Source organism: Podarcis gaigeae (assembly GCF_964106915.1).
Source record: "Podarcis gaigeae genome assembly, chromosome: 15".
Taxonomy (NCBI): domain Eukaryota; kingdom Metazoa; phylum Chordata; class Lepidosauria; order Squamata; family Lacertidae; genus Podarcis; species Podarcis gaigeae.
Window position 1 is genome coordinate 39,912,715 of NC_139692.1, and position 22,681 is coordinate 39,935,395.

The 22,681-nt window shown below is 45.4% G+C and overlaps 2 protein-coding genes across 2 annotated transcripts in view; one reads left to right on the plus strand and one right to left on the minus strand.

Annotated features, from left to right (window-relative positions):
- CA4 (carbonic anhydrase 4) overlaps window positions 1-22,681 on the plus strand; it is a 255,167-nt gene that overhangs the window by 195,236 nt on the left and 37,250 nt on the right. The gene's annotated exons all lie outside the window — the stretch shown is intronic.
- APPBP2 (amyloid beta precursor protein binding protein 2) overlaps window positions 1-22,681 on the minus strand; it is a 38,720-nt gene that overhangs the window by 2,653 nt on the left and 13,386 nt on the right. The window contains exons 2-12 of the mRNA XM_083714563.1: window positions 13,596-13,684; window positions 11,001-11,152; window positions 10,241-10,364; window positions 6,712-6,880; window positions 4,515-4,604; window positions 4,106-4,173; window positions 3,921-4,026; window positions 2,501-2,625; window positions 1,095-1,180; window positions 532-722; window positions 235-400 (exon numbers count right to left, since the gene is read on the minus strand). Coding sequence (XP_083570689.1) covers window positions 235-400; window positions 532-722; window positions 1,095-1,180; window positions 2,501-2,625; window positions 3,921-4,026; window positions 4,106-4,173; window positions 4,515-4,604; window positions 6,712-6,880; window positions 10,241-10,364; window positions 11,001-11,152; window positions 13,596-13,684 — 1,366 coding nt within the window. The remainder of the gene's footprint in view (window positions 1-234; window positions 401-531; window positions 723-1,094; window positions 1,181-2,500; window positions 2,626-3,920; window positions 4,027-4,105; window positions 4,174-4,514; window positions 4,605-6,711; window positions 6,881-10,240; window positions 10,365-11,000; window positions 11,153-13,595; window positions 13,685-22,681) is intronic.

Sequence of the window (22,681 nt, forward strand, 5' to 3'; positions counted from 1 at the left end):
ATTCGAAGCCTGCCCCAAATCCAAGCCAGGTGTGGGGAACTTTTGGCCTTCCAGATGTTGGATGCCGGCTCAAAGCAAGCATGGCCAAGGATGATGGGAGCTGTAGTTCAGGAACTTCCGGAGGGCCAATGGTTCCCTCTTCTTCCAGGGGAAAGAGAACCTCACCAACCCCCCCCCCCCCCGAGAGACAACATCACTGTATATGCAAGCTTAGGCTCAAAAGTGTTTACACACCAATTGCTATGGATCTCAAATAAAGCTTTTCGGCGTTTTCGTACTGATTCATGTCGTAGTTGTAGAGCGAGGCAAGGTGTCCCACAGAAAGAGCAACTTCGTAATCTTCTTGGCCGAGAAGCTGCTCCTTGATCTGGATCGCTTTGATGTGCATCTCTTCCGCTTCCTGGAACACACCCACAAAATTAAGACAATGGTGAATTGCCGGTCTTTTACTAGATGATTGTCAAGAGAGCCAGAGATACAGTTCAAGGAAGACATGTCAATAATATTTGCTCCCCGCCCCCAAATAATTACCTTAAATTTCCTCATGGACTGGTAAAGCCTGCCAAGGTTACCATAGTGTTTTGCCGTCTGCACGTTGAACTCCCCAAAGGCTTTCTTGGCAAGCTGGAGCGAAGACAGGTGTAAGTCGTGGGCTTCCTGGAGTAGCCTTTGTTCTGTCTCCTTATTGTGACAGTCAATTGCAATCTCCTCCAAGATCAGTGCTTGCACAGGAAAGGGGGGAGGAAAGAGACACATTAGAAGACCCAACACCATTAAAGGCATCAGCTAGGACTCCAAGGAAGTGAATGCTGGCCTCTGCATTATCTGAAAAGTCCTTCAGCTCAACTCTAGCCCTTTCCCAACTCCAATTATTGGGCCGATTTGAAGGTGTACGCAAAGCTCAAACACATCAGCCACTTAGAGCTCACCCTGCCTTTAGGAAGAGTGAGGCGTGGGCATCAGGTGGAAGATGCTGGACACAGTGGAGGGAGGCACTGTTTTCCCACACATTTCCTTCCCTGCCTGTCCTTGACATTTGCTACAGTACCAGCAGTGCTCCCTAAGCACCACAGCTAAAAGCAGCATGGAGGTACCTTTAACTCTTTTGGAGGAGGCAAGGAGAAGGTGGTCTTCTGGGAGAATGTGGGTTATGATGCCAATCGCACGCTCCGCATGGAATCTAAGGGCAAGAACAAACAGGCACACATGAGGGGGAAATCTCTTGGAAAGTTACTGAGTAGTCAACACAGAAACAGCAAGTTCCCAGAAGGGCCATCTAAATCATGCATAGAGGGCTTTGTGGGACTTGCATTAGCATACCGTGGGTTTTGGTAGACACTGGGCAGCTGTTTAGCACATGCTAAGAACACGGGGGGAGGAACAGGATGAAAAAGACTTATGTGAGAGATTCTGGTATGTTTGCAAGACATCTTGGGAAAAGGCACAACTTTCACCTTAGAAACAAAGACTGCATTTGTCTGCCTCGTGGTAAGGAGATGGGAGGAAATTCTCCTCCTGGCATGGAAATAATTTTTTCTCTCCGTCTCCCATACTCTCTTCAAGATCCAACAAACCTAACTGGCAAGTTTAGGGTGGGGGGCAAAGTCTTCTTTGCACAACATGTAAACGCGCAACTCAGCTCATATTTAAGAACTACATTGGCTGCCAGAGGTCACTAGGAATTCTACGTAAGCGAGAGAGAGGGCACCTGGAAGCATATTTTTTACTAGCCTGCTAAGAGACTAGCAGCTTCCATGTCCAAGTTAGTAGTTTATTTGCAAGGCTGTCATGACCACATTTTTAAAGTAAGGGGTGGGGGACGACAGCAAAATGTTGCAGTATCAAGTGCTTCTGTTCAGATTGTCCTGGTTCCCACCCAAAACTAATAAAACCAACTTTTTTGTAAGTAAATAAATGCATGCTTATTACTGCAGATTATCAATACCAACTCAGCATCATGGAAAGAGTAGAATACAGTCCAGATACTTTTAACAAGGCCAAGGGGGAGGAACAGTAAGAAGCACAGGATCAGGTGCTCAAGATGCAGTGGTGATGGCCTCCCACTTCAATGGCATTAAAAGAGGGATTAGACAAATTCACAGAGCATAGGACAACCAATGGCTGCTAGTCATGATGGCTATCTACTATCTCCAGTATTAGAACACTGATTTTTTTTTAAAAAAAACACACATTCATATACCATTTAACTGTAAATAAACCCTCAAAGTGTTTTACAGAGAATATAAAACACACGTTGACATTCCTAGCACAGCAGCCCAGGTGGCTCCAAAAGTTCTCCAAACAACAGCAGCAACCACAAAAAGCTTTGCCAGCAACAAAGGGGATGGACTTGACTTGCAATCTCTCCCAAGTGAGGTCTGAAGTGGTACAGGGCCAGCAAGACTATACCACATGCTTTTAAACATTTGAATATATATATTTTTTACATTACGCAAGAAGAAAACCTTTGGGTCCAAAAAAGTGTAAACAGAGTACTCACAGTGCATTGTCAAACTTCCCAGAACTATACTGGTGAACGTAGGAAGAGTAAGCCAGGTCTTCGTGAGCTGTTGCGACATGGATGTTTTTGCCCCCAAATACTGACTGTCTGATGTCTAGCGCGGTCTGAAACAATTTGAGTGAGAGACAATATTCAAGTCAGCTAAATTAGCTAGGATCCGGAAGCTGCCATAGACATTTTTAAAAGCAGGGCTTGTGTGGGACAGAAGAAGCATTATTTGAAGTAGTATCTCACACAGCTGTCGACACAAGTCGCCAATGGGTAAAATCTAATTGGAAACATCATGATGATGATGATTTGCTAAATTTCTATACCACCCTTTATCTGAGGACCACCAGGCTTTTGCAAATGAGGCTGGGCTCGCAGGGAGCCTGAGCTGCTGCGTCCTTCTTGGGCAACCTGCATCTGGAGGGCAGCTGAGAAGGACGGGGTGGCTCAAACACCCTGCACCCCCCCCCCAACTGTGCCTGAGCAATGGCCCTCTCTGGTAGCATATAAGTCATAAACTTATTATTTTTGTTATAAAGATCATCTGTCTGCCTAGACATACTTTCACAAAGCCCACATCTTGGAATAAACCAGAGGGACCATATGGCCATGGGCTTTTGTTTGTAAATAAAATAATGTTGTGCCATAATGCAAAAGAATGGTTTCTAGCAGTATGTCCGCCAAGTACTTTCAACTCATGGAAAATTGTTTCTAGAAGAGCAATTTGCCAGGCTTTTTGAATACCAGCAATCTAAGTTGTCTAAATCAAATGTCTTCTAGAACTGTGCTAGTTGCTCTTGCTGCTGTTAATAGGTGTCAAATGAGTTCTTTATCTCTTTTTTAGATCTCTATCCACATCTACATATAGATCTAAAAGAGCCAGGTAGGGGGAGGGAGTGATGCTCGGTCTTGTTATTAAAGAAATCTCCCTAAAGATCCGCCCCCAAGAAATCTCAATTTTAGGGCACTCCCAGCAATTTCAATAATAAAACTTGTGCCCAAAAACTACTGGGAGGGAAGCAAATCCCTTTTAGTTCTCCACCCACAACACTCTGGACCTCTTTTTCGGGTTTCTTACCAAGGGATACTGCTATTTTTTTCTTCTACTATTTTCATAAAATTGCCCATAAAACACTAGAGGAGATTAAGTGAATCCTCTTTTAACCGCCCCAAACTGCAAAGGTTGTTCTTCCAGGAAGATCACTACAGCTTTCCTTCTGAAGTCTGGCAGGATTAATCCGCTACCATGGGGCTACCACGCCTGCAAATTTTATCTGCTTTGGTGAGAAAAGTAAGTACGGTAACAAAACTTCACCTGCAGTAAAGAATTCTGAGCAGAAACAAACACACACATGAACAAAACCACTTAATAGAATCCCAAAGGCATCACAGACACAGCAAAGGACCTTACCTGATAAATTGCAACCGACTGGCATATATTATCTACGTTGAGTAAGTAAAACCCATAGTCTAGTAGGGTGTCTGAATATTTTGGGTGTTTGGCTCCAAAGTGCTCCCTGGAAGATAGGAACACAACTTAGAACCACAAACAAGATGCAGCAGGCAATAACATTTGGAAACAGGGCATATACTCACCGTGCAAGATACACCGCATGTTTTATTAACTGTTCGGCTTTCTTAAATTCACGTTTTACAACACAAGCCTGAGCAAAGAGGAAGAGAAAGCAGGCATGAGAGATCATGATTATGCAAAGGCATTCTTGCCTGTGGGCAGCCACTGTTCAAGAATGGCCCTCGACTCTGCTAAACTGAGTGGAAAGCCTGCCCCATTAAAAAGGGGGAAGACAGAGCGGTGAATTGTCAGGAAAAGCGTAAAGGTCAACACGTCTGAAATGCTGCTTTTGGAATTCATTTGTTGATTTTCTCCTTTAGGGCTGATTCTTAACAGTACTAGATGCTGCCCACTTTCCTCTGCAAGAAACATGGAATGGGTTCCATCCCTGCTCAGCTGCATGCAGGCTATTTGTAGAAAAGTTAGATTTACCTTAGAAGCTTGCCGTAAAACGTCCACGACTACTTTTACTGGCAATCCAACTGAGATCTCCTTCATGGCTTCTATGCACCATTTGTAAGCCTGTGGAGCACCCAAGGATATTGTCAGGATTATTTAAGATTTTATAAAAAGCCTCAAATTTTCTATGTGCTGTGCAAAATTATTATTTTTTTTCAAATGCAAAAGCAGCTCTTGTTTGCAGGCTTACAATTTGATAGACAAAGGAAAAAAGGAAACAGGGAGGGATGATGAAACCAAGCAAATTCAGGTTCCAGCAGGGTCACTGTCAATGGTCGATGTGCCATTTGCCAAGAACCCTCAATTCAGCAGGGGATCCATTCAGAAGAGCCTCTTAGACCTGTTCCTCCTCTTCATTGGAAACCTGCTGGTTCACCCTGCCTCTCAATAACAGAAATAGCGAGCAGGAGGAGGAGCTGCCACTGTCTTCATCCTCACTGGCTCTGTCTGGCACCAATGAGGAAGCAGAAGCAGAAGTGGCAACAATGGCAGAGAGAAGACACACTCAGTGAGGGAAGCTGAGGGTGGAATTGAGGGCGTCAAGCCCAAGGGCTGTCCATCAAAACTGGTACTGGGTTCCAGTATCACAATACACACAAACACATGACTTTATTCACTGAAGTACCACTCTGCCTTGTGAACTATACCTCTATGGGAGATGAGATTGTAATCTCTAATGAAAATCAGAGAGAAGGCTGGGAGTGGGGAAGCAGGTGCAGAACCCCCAATGGGGTTTGCAGATCCCTTCTCCTGTCCTGACTTCCAAGCCTGGCCGTTCAAATAAAGTTTAGGAGCAGTGGCTTAGCAGGAGCCTCACTGCCCCACCACTTATCTTTCGACCTTTGGCCTCCAGTCCTTAATCCAGCACCTAAGATGTTCACAGAAATCTAAACAGAGGCTCCCAAGAACTTGGCTTTCAAACTCTGAACTGCAAGAATCTGCTGTTCTAGCAAGACTATCAGCTGTTGTGATGGTGTGGCTGGGTGTCTGTCGAGGTGTAAAGCTAAAGTCAAGAGCAGAGGGACAGGCAGTCCTAGGGAAAGACACTCTGGCAAACTGCATGGAGCCAAGAGTCCTGCAAGAGATCTTGGAGCCACCAATCGCCAGGGTGATGGAAGGGCTGTAGCCCAGTGGTAGAGTGTCTGCTATGCATCCAGAAGGTCCCTGTTTCAAACCCTGGCATTTCCAGGTAGAGCCAGGGCAGACTCCCTATCTGAAACGCTGGAGAGCTGCTGCCAGTCAGCGTAAGAGAATACTTAGCTAGATGGCCTGACTCAATATAGGGCAGCTTCCTATGTTCCTAAATTGTTTGTTCCCAGCTGAGGATTTAAACACTATCCCAACAAAGGCTGGGAAAACACTTTGGTGCCTGCAAACTCTGGCACTTGAACCTGAGCCAAGTGCTAGCTTTAGCCAAATGCTAATTTTATTTGGCACCACCTTACCAGCTGGAATTCTGTCACCAAACCTCAGTGAAACCTGCTTTTGTCTGCCCACGCACTGCTGCCGAGTGAACCCACAGAACACTTTGTGCTGGAAAGAATAGCTGGCCTGTTCTTACTACATAGGAAGCTGCCTTGTACCAAGTCACTGGTCCGCCTAGTTCAGCACTGTCTACACAGAAGGGTTTCAGGTGGAGGCCTCTCCTAGTTTGGCCGGAGATGCCATCGGGGATTATTATTAAATATATTCATACTCCGTCTGTCTCCCAAGTTGGGATTCAAAACAGCTTACAACATTTTAAAAACATAATTGTGAGACACAAATTAATAAAGGCAAGCTAGTTAAAAACAACAGTTAAAATACGGCAAAACACATTTCGAACTGGCATTAAAATACTGATTGCCCTGACAGCGGTCAACATGTTCTGCACCTGGTTTTCAAAGGCCTATCTGAATAGGAAGGCCTTAGCCTGCTATCGGAAAGACAGCGATGAAGGAGCCAGTCTAGCCTCTCTTGGGAGGGAATTCCACAATATGGGAGTAGCCACAGAAAAGGCTCTCTCATGTCACCGCCAACCATGCTTCTGGTGTTGATGGGACCGAGGGAAGGTGCTCAACTGAAGATCTTAGCACCCAACTGAGGCATCTGCATACAAAAGACATGCTCTGCCACTGAGCTATTTCCCAAGCAGAGACGTTTTAGGCTGGATTCTGTGAAAGACGCTCACCTCATCGTAATGGCTCTTTGCAAAGAGCAGGGCACACAGCTCCCCATATAGAGCAGCTTTGTTGGCTTGCTGGCCGTGCTTTGCTAGCTTGTCCATGTAAGACTGCGCTAATTTGAACGTTTCTTCTCCCAGGTGGTATTTACAGTTGCCATTCCGGACGTGCAGCAACCTAGGGCAAGACACAAAAGGATCTTGAAACCTTGAGTGGGAAAGTTGCTGAGCGATTCAGACTATTAAAAGGCGATTACTGGCTTTGTGATCGTGCATCCTCAAATGAAAGAAGGAAGCTTCTCATCAATGTTAAATAATATTTTAACATCCTAAGTAATTACTTTAACACATGCCGCCAAACCACAGGCAGGAAGACATGTTCAGAGGCAGCAGCCTGGTTCAGATGCAAGAGTGTTGGTTCGACAAACCACTTTTTACTGGGTAAAGAAGTAGTATTTTGCCCATGTGTTCCTCTTCCCCTCTCCTGGATGACGCAATGCAAGACCTCGGCGGTTTGTTAAACCAGCTTCCAGTGACTGGGTTGGCCTTTGACTACAGACCAAGATAGGAAACCAATTCTAGTTTGTAGTCAGGGGTTAAACCACAGTTGTCCAGTTCAGATGGAACAGGAAACTCTGGTTTGACAAACCAAAATGTTTTGCATTGTGGTGCACAGGAAAAGTGTAATGAGCTCCTTGTCGAGCCAGTATATCACAGAATACCAGATGCATTTTTAAAGCATGCATTAAAAACACAGGATTGAAAACTCATCCTTATTGGAAAAGAAATACTGCCCCCGACCTCAATTACAGATTAAAAATATGGCATACTGCAGATGTATCTGAGGTATTTTGCTTTCTGAAGACTTAAAGGGAGGATAATACTGATGGATTTATGAGAAAGTAGATTTTGCTTGTGGCATTGTAGAACAACGAATTACAAGATGTTACACAGCTGTGTGTGTGTGTGTTTTATTTATTGTGAATTGCTATGATTAATGAGTGGTTAATGAATTTTGTATTAATCATATGAGTTGTACATTTTGTAATATTTTTTTTTAAGCACATTCCTTTCCCACCTTTTATCTGAATACACCAAAGGATTGTACTTTGGGCACATGCCTCTGGTAATCTGACCATTTAATACAGTGAGTGTGTGACACCAATAAACTGGCCAGAGGTGAAGGGTTATTTTACAAGGCACTACAGCTCCATATGCATCACATGTTTAAACACATTCCCTCCCACCAACAAAAGAATCTTGGGAACAGCAGTTCACCCCTCACAGAACAACTCCAAGCACCCTTAACAAACTACAGTTTCCAGGATTCTTTGGAGGGAGGAATGTGCTTTAAATGACTTTCCAGTGTTTGCTGAAGACTTCGCTTTGCTGTCAGGCTTATACAGACAAGAAAAATATGTTCCATAGTAAGTCAGCTGGTGGTCTCTTTTTTTTGGTATCGTTCTAAATGTATTTTTAATGGTTGTAAACTTCTTTGAATTTTTAAAATGAAATTCCAGTATAGAAATATTTTTTTGTAAAACAATAAAGATGGTGTGGACACAGCCTGAATGTGACTGAAAGCACTGGAAGGACTGCCTCCACAACCACCCTCCTGTTCTAATAGCCTCCTTTCACCCACTTTAAGATGCCTCCCAGGAGGCGGTGGGCTCTTGGCTTTTAAACAACCAGGACATGTCTGCTCCAGAGCAACCAAAGAAGCTTCTCCCCATGACAGAGCAGGCAAAACTTTTTTTTTTTTGGGGGGGGGGAGTGGTAAGATACCTGAAAGTTCATTCCCACCATAGATCTCAATTCCTAGACAAGTGAAAGTTACTCTGTTTAATCTACCTTAAGTAGTAATTTATTAAAGGTATAGGGACCCCTGACCATTAGGTCCAGTTGCAGATGACTCTGGGGTTGCGGTGTTCATCTCGCTTTATTGGCCGAGGGAGCCGGCGTACAGCTTCCAGGTCATGTGGCCAGCATGACTAAGCCACTTCTGGCAAACCAGAGCAGCGCACGGAAATGCCGTTTACCTTCCCGCCGGAGCGGTACCTATTTATCTACTTGCACTTTGACGTGCTTTTGAACTGCTAGGTTGTCAGGAGAGTAATTTATTAGGGAAAGCCTAAAAGTGGATATAAAGCATTCAACGAAGCCCTGAGCAGGTGAGTGTGTTCTTGCAAGGACGACTAGGAATAATTCCAAACAGTCATCTTGTACTGGAATGCTATTAATGTATTGAGTTGCACATATTAATAAAACAGGAATAGGGTCTGTCTCTTCTTCCAGCCTTTTTTTTAAATGACAAAGTCCTCTGCCAGTTCTGCAGTACAAGGATCTGCAGGAAATCACAGATAAGCATTAAGTCAGCACAATCCCCCAAGAGTCAATAACAAGCAGGCGGAGGACGATGGGGGCGGGGGGGGGGGGACAGCAGTGACCTGGCAGGAAATGTCACCTTGTTTGCACATCAGCAGCACACAGCAAGATTGATTGAGACCATGGCCCTGAACATGCAGTACTTCCCAGGCCTCAGATTTATTTGTTTTTTAAACAAGTGCAGACCAGGTAACAAAGAGGTCCTTGGGACACTGGAGGAAGAACGGGTTCCTTACCTGTAAGTGTGGTTCTCTGAATGGGGAATCATGGGATGCAGTCAACCCACGGGGTTGCAAATGACGCCAAAGAACCATCACCACGAGCTTTGTATCGTAAGGCTTCCTGCTACGGATAGTCTCATTTGGCCCTTGTCAGCCACTAGTTTTATGGAAGAGCAACTCTGGGAATGGGGAGGGTGAGTGATCGGCTAACCGTACACACTCACAGATGCACGTCATCTCCCAAGATTGCTTACCGATGAATCCCACTCCAGCAGCCATTGCGCAGGACTGGCTGGAAACCCCAGGGAGATCCAATTTGGACATATGGGTCTCCGGAGGGCAATCCCAGAAGAATGTAAGGAGAGCTCTGCTGGCTCAGATAAGCGGCCCACCTGGTCCACTGCTTTTTCCTTACATTGGCCAAGCAGGTGCCCATGGGAAGCCTGCAGGCAGGACCTGAGTTCAGCAGCACTCTCCCTCCTTGCGATTCCCAGCAACTCGTATCCACAGGCATACTTTCTCCGACTGTAGAAAGTAGAACATAGCCATCGCTGCAAGAGTCACTGACTGCTCTGGAATTTGTTTGGCCCCTTTTAAAGCCATCTAAGCCATGGAGCAGAAATGTATGTGCTTTAGAGTGCAGGATGAAGCAGAAACATAGACCATGGCAACCAGAGGGAAGGACAGGAAGCAAAAGGTGTGCTAACCTGCCTGACCCCTGCACTAGCTGTTCTCTGTCCCGTGAGAGTCACTGTCGCTGGGGACAGATAGGCACTAGGAAAGGCCTCCACTATCTACATAGGTGGCCTCCATGAACAGCAGCCCATTAACTAGTCATCATGGCCACTTCATAGTTTACTCGCGTTAAGCACAGACACACCCTGCAGCACAAGCATCTCACCCCTTTGCTAAAAAATGGGGACAGGGCTTACCTCACGCAACACTCGACCGCACGAAACCAGTGGAGCATCTCGTCGTGAAGTGTACATAACTGAAGGCAGGAGAGGAAGACCTTCTCAGCATCGCTGTACCAGCCGGCGTCCGAGAGGAAGCCTCCTACAAAGGCAATGGACATGGACAAGGTGTTGTGCAACCAGGGCGCCATTACCATAGACAAGGGCCCATGCTTTACTTATTTACTATTGTTAGCAGTTGGGCAATTCTCTGGATCTAAGCCATGCAGTATTGACTTTCTTTTGAAGAAAGGAATTGAGCAATTTATTTACTTTCTCTCCCCTCCCCCCAGCAGTTGTTTTTTCTCTTTCAAACTTGGGTCCCCACTGTTGTTGGACTACAACTCCCATCATCACTGGTGATGTTAGCTAGAAGTGATGGGAGTTGTAGTCCAACAACAGATGGGGACCCAAGTTTGAGAAACAGTGTTCTATAGGCTGCTCCCCTTCTCGCTTCACTCGCCAACACTGCCTACTTCTTACCCCTCTGAACCTCTACTCGCTGGCCTAGGCCAGGTCCCCGTTTGCCTCCATCTCTGGTTCCCTCTTCCTCGCCCAGTTTATGGTCATGCTGTACTTTGCAGTACCGCCTTTCAGCAGCCATGCGAACTGCAGCATGACGACATCCTTAGTAAAATATGTAATAGGAGAGAAAGAAAATCTTATTTCAGTTTCTTCTTCATGTGCCTGAGTTTCAAGTAAGCAAGATAGATTAATATCCTATTTCACCCACAGTTACCTAAGACAAATCCAATCTGGATAGCTTTTTCTTTTACAGTAGCATCTGATTCTGCTATGTAGGAACACCTCCTGCTGAACGAATAGGCCAACACAGATGCCACCTTTACTCCATGGTCCATCAATGCCTGAAAACAGTGATGAAGTAGATGTCTGAAAGGGAAACAGAAGGAAGAGGTAGAAGATAAAAACGTTTTACCTCCTTTCAACAAACACTTTGTGCCTGCAGTCCAAAGGTGTGCTTACCGGGGATAAGCTCCAGTGAGTTTAAGGGGCTTGCTCCTTGGGAACTGCAATGTGAGTTTCTGTTTTAACCAACAGGCACTGAACTATCAAGCCATTTACTAAAGCAGTGGTTTTCAACCAGTGTGCTGTAGCACCCTGGGGTGCTGTGAATGATGGTCAGGGGTGCTGCAGGCAACACAGGCCTCTGACCCTCTTTCCTTCCCTCCTTTCTCTGACGCCCTTGCGTCTCTGCCTCCCAAAGGCTTGCACAGCTGGTTGGCGGGGCAGTTCAGAGGCCAGGGACAGCAGCAGTAGCTGCCCGGAGTACTCCTAAGGAGAGGGGAGAGGGGAGGAGGCTGAGGGAACACTCCACAAAGGAGGGTGTTTGAAAAAGGGTGAGAGGCTTCCAGCTCTGCAGGCAAGGGGGGACATAACTGGGCTCCTGAGCCCCGATGGGGTGCCGCAGAAAGAATGTAGTTGGTTAAAGGAGCCATGGACTCAAAAAGGTTGAAAAACTCTGTACTAAAAAATAAAGAGACCACAAATTACAATCTGGTTAAGCCCTTTGGAACAGATGCATTCCCTGCCCTCCCTGTATCCATGGGCGGTATCCAATGCTAGTCCTACTCAGAGCAGACCCACCAAAGTTAATAGGTATGGCTAACTTACAGTCATTTCAATGGTAGGACTTGGTTGGATACAACACCTTCTCTCTTTGCCATAATACAGGAACTCAGAAAAGCTTAACATTCATCTACGATTAGCACGTACACACTCAAACACAAACAGCTGCCGCACTTTACAGCACAGAACACATTTATGCTGTGTCCTTGAGATGGGGTGGGGTAGAAGACACCCCCCCAAACCCTGCAATTTTCACAAAAAAATCCAAAATGCCACCTCCAGCCCAGATTTGCAAAAACAGGAAGCAATCCATCATCCGGAATTCCTGCTACAGCCAATATCAGCCACATGAATTATGCGAGCACCACAAGGCTGAGAGCTCTTAATCAATCAAACTTCCACCACCCCGACACAAAAGCAGCTGCCGGAGCCTGTTAACAGGGCTGTTAAGCAGAAGAACATAAACATGCTTTGGGGAGAATTTTGCTTTTCTTCCTCCCACCCCCACAAACCTTTCCTTGCCCACAGTAGCAGAGGATACCAAATCCAGTTAGAGAAAGCTTCTCTAGTTTGGTTTATTTGTGGTTGCCTGTGATTCCCTTCCTCTCTCCTATGTTCTCTGACATACATAGAGAACTTGGGAAAGTTGTGTCTGTGTCTTCTTTTGTGTTTAAATTTTGTTCTGGACTCAAGACAGGAAAGATCAAAAGAGAGCAAACATAGAAGAGGAAAGGCTCATTAGTAGATTCTGACCATTGCCTGCCTAGGACCAGGGAGACGTCGCCCCATCTGTCTTAAACTAAGCTTTAAAGAAAGCTTCTACAGTGGTACCCCGCAAGACGAACGCCTCGGAAGACGAAAAACTCGCTAGACGAAGGAGTTTTTCATTTTCTTAGCCGCTTCGCAAGACGCATTTCCCTATGGGCTTGCTTCGCAAAACGAAGCTTGCCCCGCAAGCTCCGGGGATAGCGGGGAAGCGCAGCGCGTCTTCCCCGCTGTCCTCGGACCTCTTTTGAAGCAAGGGGCAGCGGGGAGAAGATCACTTCTCCCCGTTGCCTGTCCCCGGACCCCTTTTGAACCAAGGGGCGGCAACGGGGAGAAGCGATTCTCCCCGCTGCCCCTTCCCTTGCTTTAAAACAGGTCCGGGGACAGAGGGGAAGGCGCGCTGCGCTTCCCCTCTGTCCCCGGACGGTCTCCATAGGAATGCATTGATTGATTTCCAATGCATTCCTATGAGAAACCGTGCTTCGCAAGACGAAAAACTCGCAAGAAGAAAAAACTTGCGGAACGCATTAATTTCGTCTTGCGAGGCACCACTGTACTATAGATACATTTACCTATGGGTTCTGCTAAACCCAATGGTGCTTACATTTATTAGGATTACACTATATGGCATATTTGTGATAAACCTCTAGGTTAAAATCTTTACAAAGCTATGTCTTTTAAGTCAGAACATGACTACTGTATTTATATGCTGGTAGCCAAGCTAACCAATAGGAAGTCATGGCTGAAAGCAGCTACAAAACACAAATTTATTGGGCAGGGCACTTTATGCAGAAGGGTGGGTGCTATCCAGTCACATTCTAAGCACTAAACACCCACTGATTCTGACCAGAGTTAAGCACTGAAACTGGTGGGGCTCAAAAACGCTCAGTGGTGATTGGGCTGCATCCAGTTATGTTTTATAGGGGGAAATGTCCATCTTGCAAAGTGAGAGGAGCTGCCATTTTTGTAAGCACTGACTTACCTTTTATCTAAAGCTCGAAGCACCTTTGCAAAAACTTCCAGTTCGCAGAATTCACTACCCAGCTGGCATAGTCGGCCTTGTTGGTAAAGCTGCAGGAAGAGGGAGAAAAGAGTTTTATGAGTTGTACTGAGGGACATAAATATCAAGCCAGGAGTGTGGCACACTGTTTGTTCTAGCTTAGGGCATGGCTGCTTTCCGCTGATGAACAGGGTCACAAAACATTGCTCCTCACACAAAATCAGGCTACTTGGTACACCTAATGACCAGTGGTGTATTTTTATGGTGTCTACCACCCTGGGCAGAAGTGGTATCCTCCCAGGAACTTGTTCATGCGCAATCTCAAGAGAGCACACAAGCACCAAATTCCTTCCTCTTTGCATGTGTGTTGGGGATACCTTGACTCAACTTTGGAGTGCAAGTCCCAAAGGCCTCACAATCCCATGTGATAGTGTGCTCTTTCTCTCCATCCGCTGCCCGCCTCCTTCCTCAGGTGTGGTTTTGGAAGCAGTAGTGGCGGCAGCAGCAGGGCAATGCCTCTCCTGTCAAAGAACTAGGCATGCGACCCGCCTTGCACCCTGGGGTGGTCACTGCAGGTGGTATGCACATGGCAATAGAGAGCGATACAAATGCCACCTTCTCAGCTTTGCTGCCCTAGGCAACTGCCCCATTTGCCCTCCCATAAACATGTCTCTGCTCATGGTTTAAGCTTAACCTAGCAAGTTATCTGTCTGGTCCCATCCACTTTGCCAGCTGTGATGGTATCGCTGGGCCACAAGGGGAAAAGTTATATGGCAAGGCCAGTGAGTTGCATAGCTTTGCTTGCCAGAATTAATCACAAGGAGGAGAGGAAGGAACCTACAAGATAAAAAAAGCTTTCTGGATTGTAGAGTATTTGTTCTTTGTAACACTCATGTGAGCCATCAGGCTTTGACAGCTTTTTTTCGCTTCGCTTTGCCAAGTAAAGTGCATTACTTCCACACACACACACCCCTCAGTACACAGAGGATAAGCCAGCAAAATTTTGTTTACTACGTTGCATGTTTTTCTGAAGTCCAGCAGTCTGCCCCATTCTCTAGGGACTGAAGCTACTAGAAAAAGCACTGTTGTAAAAAATGTCTACATCAGGGAAATATTGTTTAAGGGTTTTCTTTTTTTTAAAGGACTGCGTTTTGTTAGCTCAGTGGTACCTCGGGTTAAGTACTTAATTCGTTCCGGAGGTCCGTTCTTAACCTGAAACTGTTCTTGACCTGAAGCACCACTTTAGCTAATGGGGCCTCCCACTGCCACCGTGCTCTACCACTCAGCTATGGTCTCTCCCCTGTGGCTATAGGAAGCTGGCTTATACTAGTTCAGACTACTGGTCCATCCAGCCCAGTGCTGTCTACTTTGACTGGCAGCAATTCTTCCAAGATCTCTGGTTAGGAGGGGTCTCTGTTATCAGCTGCTACTGGACCTGTATTTAAACAGAGACAACCAAGGATTGAACCTGGGACCTTCTGCATGCAAAGCATTTGCTCTACCATCCCGTCCCAGGAAGTCAGGCTTGTAAATAGTCCAGTATTGACTTGCCCATGGCGAAAAAGAACTGCTTCCAGGCAATAGGGAAAGAAAGCTTGTTCAGGCATCAAGCCAAATCATGCTTTGTGCTAACAAGGGTTTAAACATCTGCCCTTCTATAGTGATAGCCTGACAATTCAGACATCACACCAAAGTGACCAAACCATGGCTTTCAAACTATGGTTTCAGATTCTGGTTTGCCAGCCAATTGCAAACGGTGGTTTGTCACTTCACAGAGACAGCAGAAAGCCACAGTTAGGCTTCCTTAACCATGATATGGCTCAATTTATTATAAACTGAACCCTGAGAGGTTTCTTTCCCCCACTTCCTTTCTGTGTTGTCATGCCACAAATGACTTACATCGACCATGTATGTAGGGTACTTAAAAACAACAATATCAGTGTACGAGCCAGTAGCTTTTAATAGACATTGGCAAGACTGTTTCACTATGCTTCTATGTCAGGGGTCACCAGCAAAACTGGAGAAACTTGCCAAAGGCATGATACACACACACTGCAACCAAGCATTCAGAACAAACTATCTCAAAGGCAACAAGAAAAACTTTTAAGCTTACTTTCTGCAGGGGGAAGAATCCTGGGGGCGCCAGGGAAGACCCCTGGGGGCATGTGGGCACCACACTGGCAACCCCTGCTCTGACAGGGGTTGGCAACATGTGGCCCATGGGCCAGATGCAGCCCATGAAGACCGTTTTACAGGCCCACGAGCTGCCCCTAAACCGAGCCGCCCGCTTGGCAAGTCCCCCACATGCTGCGCTAAACCAGCATAGGGACTTGCTGAGCGGAAATTGCGTCTGCACACATGCAGATACTAGAAATTGCATCTGCGCATGTCCAGACGCCGAAAATCGCTTCTGTGCAGGGGCGATTTTCGGCGTCTGGGTATGCGCAGAAGCAATTTCCGGTGCTGCAGACATGCGCAGACGCAATATCCGGCGTTGCACTGCACCAGTCCAGCCCACGCACAATCTCCATGGGAGTGATCTGGCCCATTGCCGGTAAACCCTGCTGACCCCTGCTCTGTGACATCCTCTTCTCATGCCCCTGTGGGGGCAGTGTGATGATGCACCTCTCTTTGGGGCGCGGGGGGGGGGGAGACCAGGGGTGGTAGCTGCGGCTGCCCACAGGACTCCCAAGGAGAGGGGAGAGGAGAGAGGAGAGGAGGCTGAGGGAACACTCCACAAGGGAGGGTGTTCGAAAAAGGGTGAGAGGCTGCCAGCTCTGCAGGCAAGGGGGGACATAACTGGGCTCCTGAGCCCTGATGGGGTGCCGCAGAAAGAATGTAGTTGGTCAAGGGAGCACTGGACTCAAAAAAGTGAAAACCTCTGCTCTTTGTAGTACAGTCATACCTCAGGTTACAGGTGCTTCAGGTTGTGTTTTCTCGGGTTGTGGGCCGCCGAAACCCGTAAGTACTGAACGGGTTACTTACGGGTTTTGGCGGTCGCACATCCCGCACGGATCATGTTCGCAACCCAAGCGTCCACTGTAATCCTCAGGGTATTCCATTTTACTTTACAGAAATTGTGTTGCAAATACTCCAGCATGTGCACTTTCTATGTACAACAACCTTGGGGGAAATGAGATTTCCAAGCATCTTTACTGCTGGTGTGAATAGCTAGAAGCTGTGCTTGATTATTCGGTGACCATGCATGACAAGTGCTTCAAAGAGCCTATCACCTATTAAAGCTCCCCAAGAAGTGGCAAACTTTGATCCAGAATGCCAACCTAACTGGTTGGCTGCCAAACATTTATATGGAAGGGAATTCCCACAAAGGCTGTTGAACTCTAGGAAGTTTTGAGAGCTTGTTTACATAGATCCACAGCAGGTTTTTTTTTTTAGAAAACAAAACTTTTTTTCTAGCCCGCAAAGGATGGGAGAAAACATAATGAGGATGCAACACAGCTAAAGCTTAAAATGTCTGCAGTTCTTAGGAATATAGGTCAAAGCGAAGTATGTTTTATGAAAGATTCTATACTGGCAGTTTACTTTAAAAAATTAATAATAATATGAAAGCATAATAAATCAATAAAGTAATTCTTATATACTGCATGAGTAGCACAATTACCTCATTAGCCACTAAAATCCTAGTGAAATATGTTTTTTTTAAAAAACTACAAAAAAACAGATGCCTGAAACAATACTAAGTTGGGGCGAGACACATCTCAGCGGTGCAGTCATACCACAGATGTGGAGCCACCACTGAAAAGGATCTTCCAAGGGCACCTGAACCACACAATTCAGTTAACCTAGGGACCACCGGGACTGCCTCTTCCATTGATCATAATGTGCAGGCAGGTTGATAAGGAGATTTTATACACATTTACTTGAGAGAAAATCCCATTGTTCTCAATGGCCCAATGTAAACGTGTTTCCAATCTCCTAAAATTCGGCATACACAGTGGCTTTATAGATACTTTCCCAAGGTTTCCTATAGTGTAGGGTAGTGTTGTGGGCATGCTGGCACTAATCACAATTGATGCTACCCAGAATTGCCTCCTAACTATGGCTTGCAAAGCTACCTCAAAGCATGGTCTCACATAGGGTTAAAAAGGATACCGTAAACCTTGGTTAGCACCAATACATGAATGATTCTACACTAGGGTTAATACAAACTATGGGGGAAGGGAACTTTTGCATGAGATGGAGCCTGTGAGTCCACATCTATATTCCTGATCCCCTAGCTTCTTTGGACTAACTGAATGTATCACACCAAATAATATGAGTGAACTTGATGAAACACATTGAGCAATCACAATGGCTTTAATACACTAGATACCTGTCAGCAACTATGATATATATATATATATAAGCTGTAACACAGTACAAAACTCCGGGTTGCTTGCTTACTAGGTCTAAAGACTCCTCTTTTTTCCCTCCAAAGAGGAAGCAGAAAGGCTTCTCGACTCATAATTTGCCAGTTTCACCCACAAGGATTAAGCTGTTTTGGAAGGCTGCCTTGGTCTTTATTAACCTTATCAGAAATTCTGACAGCTTGGCATATCACTGCTAATCTCTTTCCTTAAATACCAACAAACATGTTTAAACGAAATGTATCTGTGGCAGGATTTCAACGATATATACCCAAATGGTGTGAAAAATCGAGTGATTTGATGTGGTGGGGGGAGGAGGATATTTGAAAGTTAATGCAAAGATGTAATTGAATGATCTGTTTCCTTTGAAAAGCTCCGTTCCAGTTGTGTTTTGGGGAATCCTCAGGTTCCTTAGGAAGTAATTTTGGGCCTCCTCAAATATGAAAGTGGCAAACAAATGTCTCTGAAAAGATAAGCTTTCCCATCACCTCTGAACTTCTTAAATATGAATTTGTTCTGGGACACACAGATATTCTCTTAAGTCATAGAGGACTAAGTTACCACCTTTTCCTGAATACAGTGGTGCCTCGCAAGACGAAATCAATTCGTTCCGCGAGTCTTTTCGTCTTGCAATGTTTTTCGTCTTGCGAAGCACGGTCCGTCACAACTGCGCCTCTTCAAGCGGCTTTAGGAAAAAAGGTGAACAAACTCGCAAGACGTTTTCGTCTTGCGAAGCAAGCCCATAGGAAAATTCGTCTTGCGAAGCGACGCAAAAACCGAAAAACCCTTTCGTCTTGCGCGTTTTTCGTTTTGCGAGGCATTCGTCTTGTGGGGCACCACTGTAAACCTGCCTGGATGCTGCGATCTTCTTCTTCAGGGAGCTGTTCTCGTTCTCCCTCCTTATCTTTGCCATTCAATGCTGAATTAGATAAGGACAGGCAACAGGGGTCCTTATCCTTGTGCCCCCTGCCCTGACTCTAGAACACCCTCCTCCAGGGAAGCATGGCACTAACTTTTCAGTGGTAGGCAAAGGTCTGCAACTTTTAGATGCACAGTTTTGTGTATTGTTTTAAATAGGATACAGGTGACCCCCCACTTACATGGGGGTTACATTCCAGAGGACCGCACACACCAAGTGAAATCGTGTAAATTGGGAAGCACCCTCTAAACACCCTTCCTGCCCCTCTTTCTTCAATCCATACTGTATCCCAAAATATCCACAACTAGAATGGAAGCTCTGGGGCTGGCAGGAGGCTAGAGGACACATGGGAAAGCAGCTGCTGTTGCGCTATCCCACACACCAGCTGTTAAGCAGGGAGGCTGAGCATCCCAAACAAAGCCCCACCGCACCTCCACCCTCTTCAGAACTTCTTCAATTCTTCGGGATACACGGAGGGTCTCCTTGTGAGCCACAAGGACTTTCCAGCTCTCTCCCGCCATTTCTGGATATGAATTGAATTACCATATTTTTTGCTCTTAAGACTACCTTTTTCCCTCCTAAAAAGTAAGGGGAAATGTGTGTGCGTCTTATGGAGCGAATGCAGGCTGCGCAGCTATCCCAGAAACCAGAACATCAAGAGCGATCACTGCTTTTACTGCACAGCGATCCCTCTTGCTGTTCTGGCTTCTGAGATTCAGCATATATTTTTTTCTTGTTTTCCTCCTCCAAAAACTAGGTGCATCTTGTGGTCTGGTGTGTCTTATAGAGCGAAAAATATGGTAATTATTTCCTGGCGCTGTGTGTACACATCGTGCACAAGATGAGCAAGTGTAAGTGTGGAGTTGCCCATATTATGACTTTTCTAATGATGTTATCTGTATTTATCATTGCTTTACCTTTTAAAATGTATGCTGGTGGCTCCATTACTGGAGATGGAGCACTGGGCTTGATCAGTCCTCCCCAACCAGGTGCCCCCCTCCATATTTTGGAGTCAAACTTGTTCATTGGTCCTGCTGGCAGGAGAAGTAAAAACATCTGAAGGATACCGGCTTGGGAGAGGCATGGATAGACAGACCTTTGGTCCGATCCACCAGAATTGGCTCCTAACTTCTAAACTCCAGATTTTTTGGGAGGGGGAAGAACAATACTGATTGAAACTTTCTCCCTCTCCCCAGTTGTTATCCTCACAACAACCCTGTGAGGAAGATTAAGCTGGGACTGGGCTAAAGTCACACAGTGAGAGCTTCATACCAGATTTGAAAATGGGTCCCCATAGTCCCCATTTAGACATTCTAACACCACAACACTGTAATTGTCCATTAACTTAGACCCATTTTAGTGTTCCACATAGCAGCAACAATGTAGGCTCACTTTCATTTCCAGCTGCCTGCCAAAATCCAGGCCAGCCCATAGCTAGATAATTAGCCTTTTAAAATATATAAATCCTGTGGAAGTAGGTCAGGCCTTTGAGAATTTTTTTCGCCCCCAAGATGAAAAAAGTCAAATACAATATCTGGACCATAATCATTCATGACTTCGGTAAACTAACAAGTGTACAATGATTGTTGCACTGTCGAATCCTGGTTCAGGCTTGCAAATAGTAATGTTCAACATTTTTATAGCGCATTTGAAAAATGCTTCATTTCTCAGCAATCTTGACAAGTGTTCTGCAAGGCAGAATAGTGCACTCATCTACCTACTGCAGATTTATTTACTGAATTTGTTTCAGCTCTTGCTCCATGGTTTTTTAATGCTTTTGTTTGCAATTTCATTTTGAGATTCTAGCATTCAGTACAGCAATGCTGGCTTAACATTACAACTCTTCTTCCCATCTAGGCAAGTGTACCCAGAAAGAAGAAACCTGCCCTATCATGTGCCATTAGATGGGTGCCAAGGTCAAGATATGTCACCTTGCCAAAAATCTGCCTGGTAGTTTGTGGTGTAGACAAGATTTGAGCAGCTCACAGTCTACTTTGTGATGGTTCCAGGAGCAATTCCTGGCAGTATACATGTTCACCTGCTATGTGCATGTTTTTAAAAACTCCATTCTGTTTCTGAGTCACTCTATGCTCTCTACCCGCTTTGATCTTTGCGCTTTGGGTTCCAAACCACTCTGTATAAAACAGAAAACCTCGTAAACTCCCATATTGGGGAATCTAAAAGTGGGTATTAATCTTTCCCCATTTTTGGCCAGTGTGGAGAGAATCTAAAGGTAAAGGTTCAAAAGAACTCTTGAGTTGTTGTTTTCATTAAAGAAGTCCAATATAGTTTCTTATTCTCAGGGAGCCATGCCCTTGTTCCACATCCCATTCTGCTTTAACACAAAAGTTTTACTCAATTATTCTGGGTGAGATTATCACTATGTATTGGAATATCACTGTGGGCTTGCATTTAAGCAGCTATTCACAAACTTCACAGTTTTGTAAACAACTTATTGAACTTTTATCTTCCATTCCAAGATTATCACAAAAAGCAGCCCCCTATTGTGAAAATCACAGACCCAGGACTAGCCCAGACTGCTGTCCCTTTAACTGGTAGCTTTTAAGGGACAGATTAGCTGTCTGCATCCGTCTATATCATGAAAATCAATAGGTTCTATTCAGAGTAGACTTTGTGACACTAAAGGGCACAACTAAATATGACTAATTTAATTTAATTGGGTCTACTCTGAGTAAATATGGTTGGTCCCTTAATCAGTCTTATTAGCTGGTTTGGTAACTCCAACCCTGTTCAAAACAGCCTCCATCCCAGTCATCAGGAAAAAACCATAAATCAGTATACAGTTCCAGATATTCCTGAATGTCTCACAATCGTTCTGCAGAGCTGCATGGAGCTTGCAGGCCACAATTAGAAATCTTCTGCCTTTATGGTTCTTTATAGTCTCTTTATGGTTCTGTAGGTGTTAACCAACTCAGCACTGCCAAGTTGACAGTTTTATCACCTATCACTGCAGTAATATAGGGTGACTGTGCTTACTTTGCATGCACAGTGGCACTAACTGAGTTGTCACTATCTGCACAATTTGCTTTGCATTTCCCTCTGATCTCACTACTTTAGAGTCCTCCACCACACCTGTACTTGGGGATTATTCTTCATGCATATTGTGAGGTGGACTCTGACCCACAAAATATTATACCAAAATCTGGTAAATCTTTAAGGTGCCAAAAGGTTCTTTGCTGTTTTTGCTGCAACAGACGTAACATGGCTACTTCTGTGTTTTTTAATCTGTCTGGGATGGTTCCTTAGAAAAGAGATTTCCCTGGGGTGCGCAGAGTGAAAACACCATCAGAAGAACATCAGAAGAGCCCAGCTGAATCAGACCAAAGGCCCATCTAGTCCAGCATTCTGTCCTCACAGTGGCCAACCAGATGTCCCCGAGGGAAGACCACAAGCAGGACCTGAGCGCAACAGCAAGTCTCTCCACCTGTGATTCCCAGCAACTGACATTCAAAGCTGCACTGCCTCTGACAGCGGAGACAGAATATAGTCTTCAAGGCTGGTGGTCATTAATAGCTTTATCTATGATTACTAAAGTGTTTGGAGATGATGACATCCCTGGCTAAGGAGAAGAGTGTGAGTTGGTGTGGGTGAGAGAGAGAACAAGGACACAAGCCACACACACACACACACACAGAGAGAGAGAGAGAGAGAGAGAGAGAGAGAAAACACAAAAAGGGCAGTTAATGGAACAGATAGGGGCTAAAGGTGAGAAGCAGCTTGGTGTGCAAAGGGTCCCTTGGTGGATAACAGATGCGAGGTAT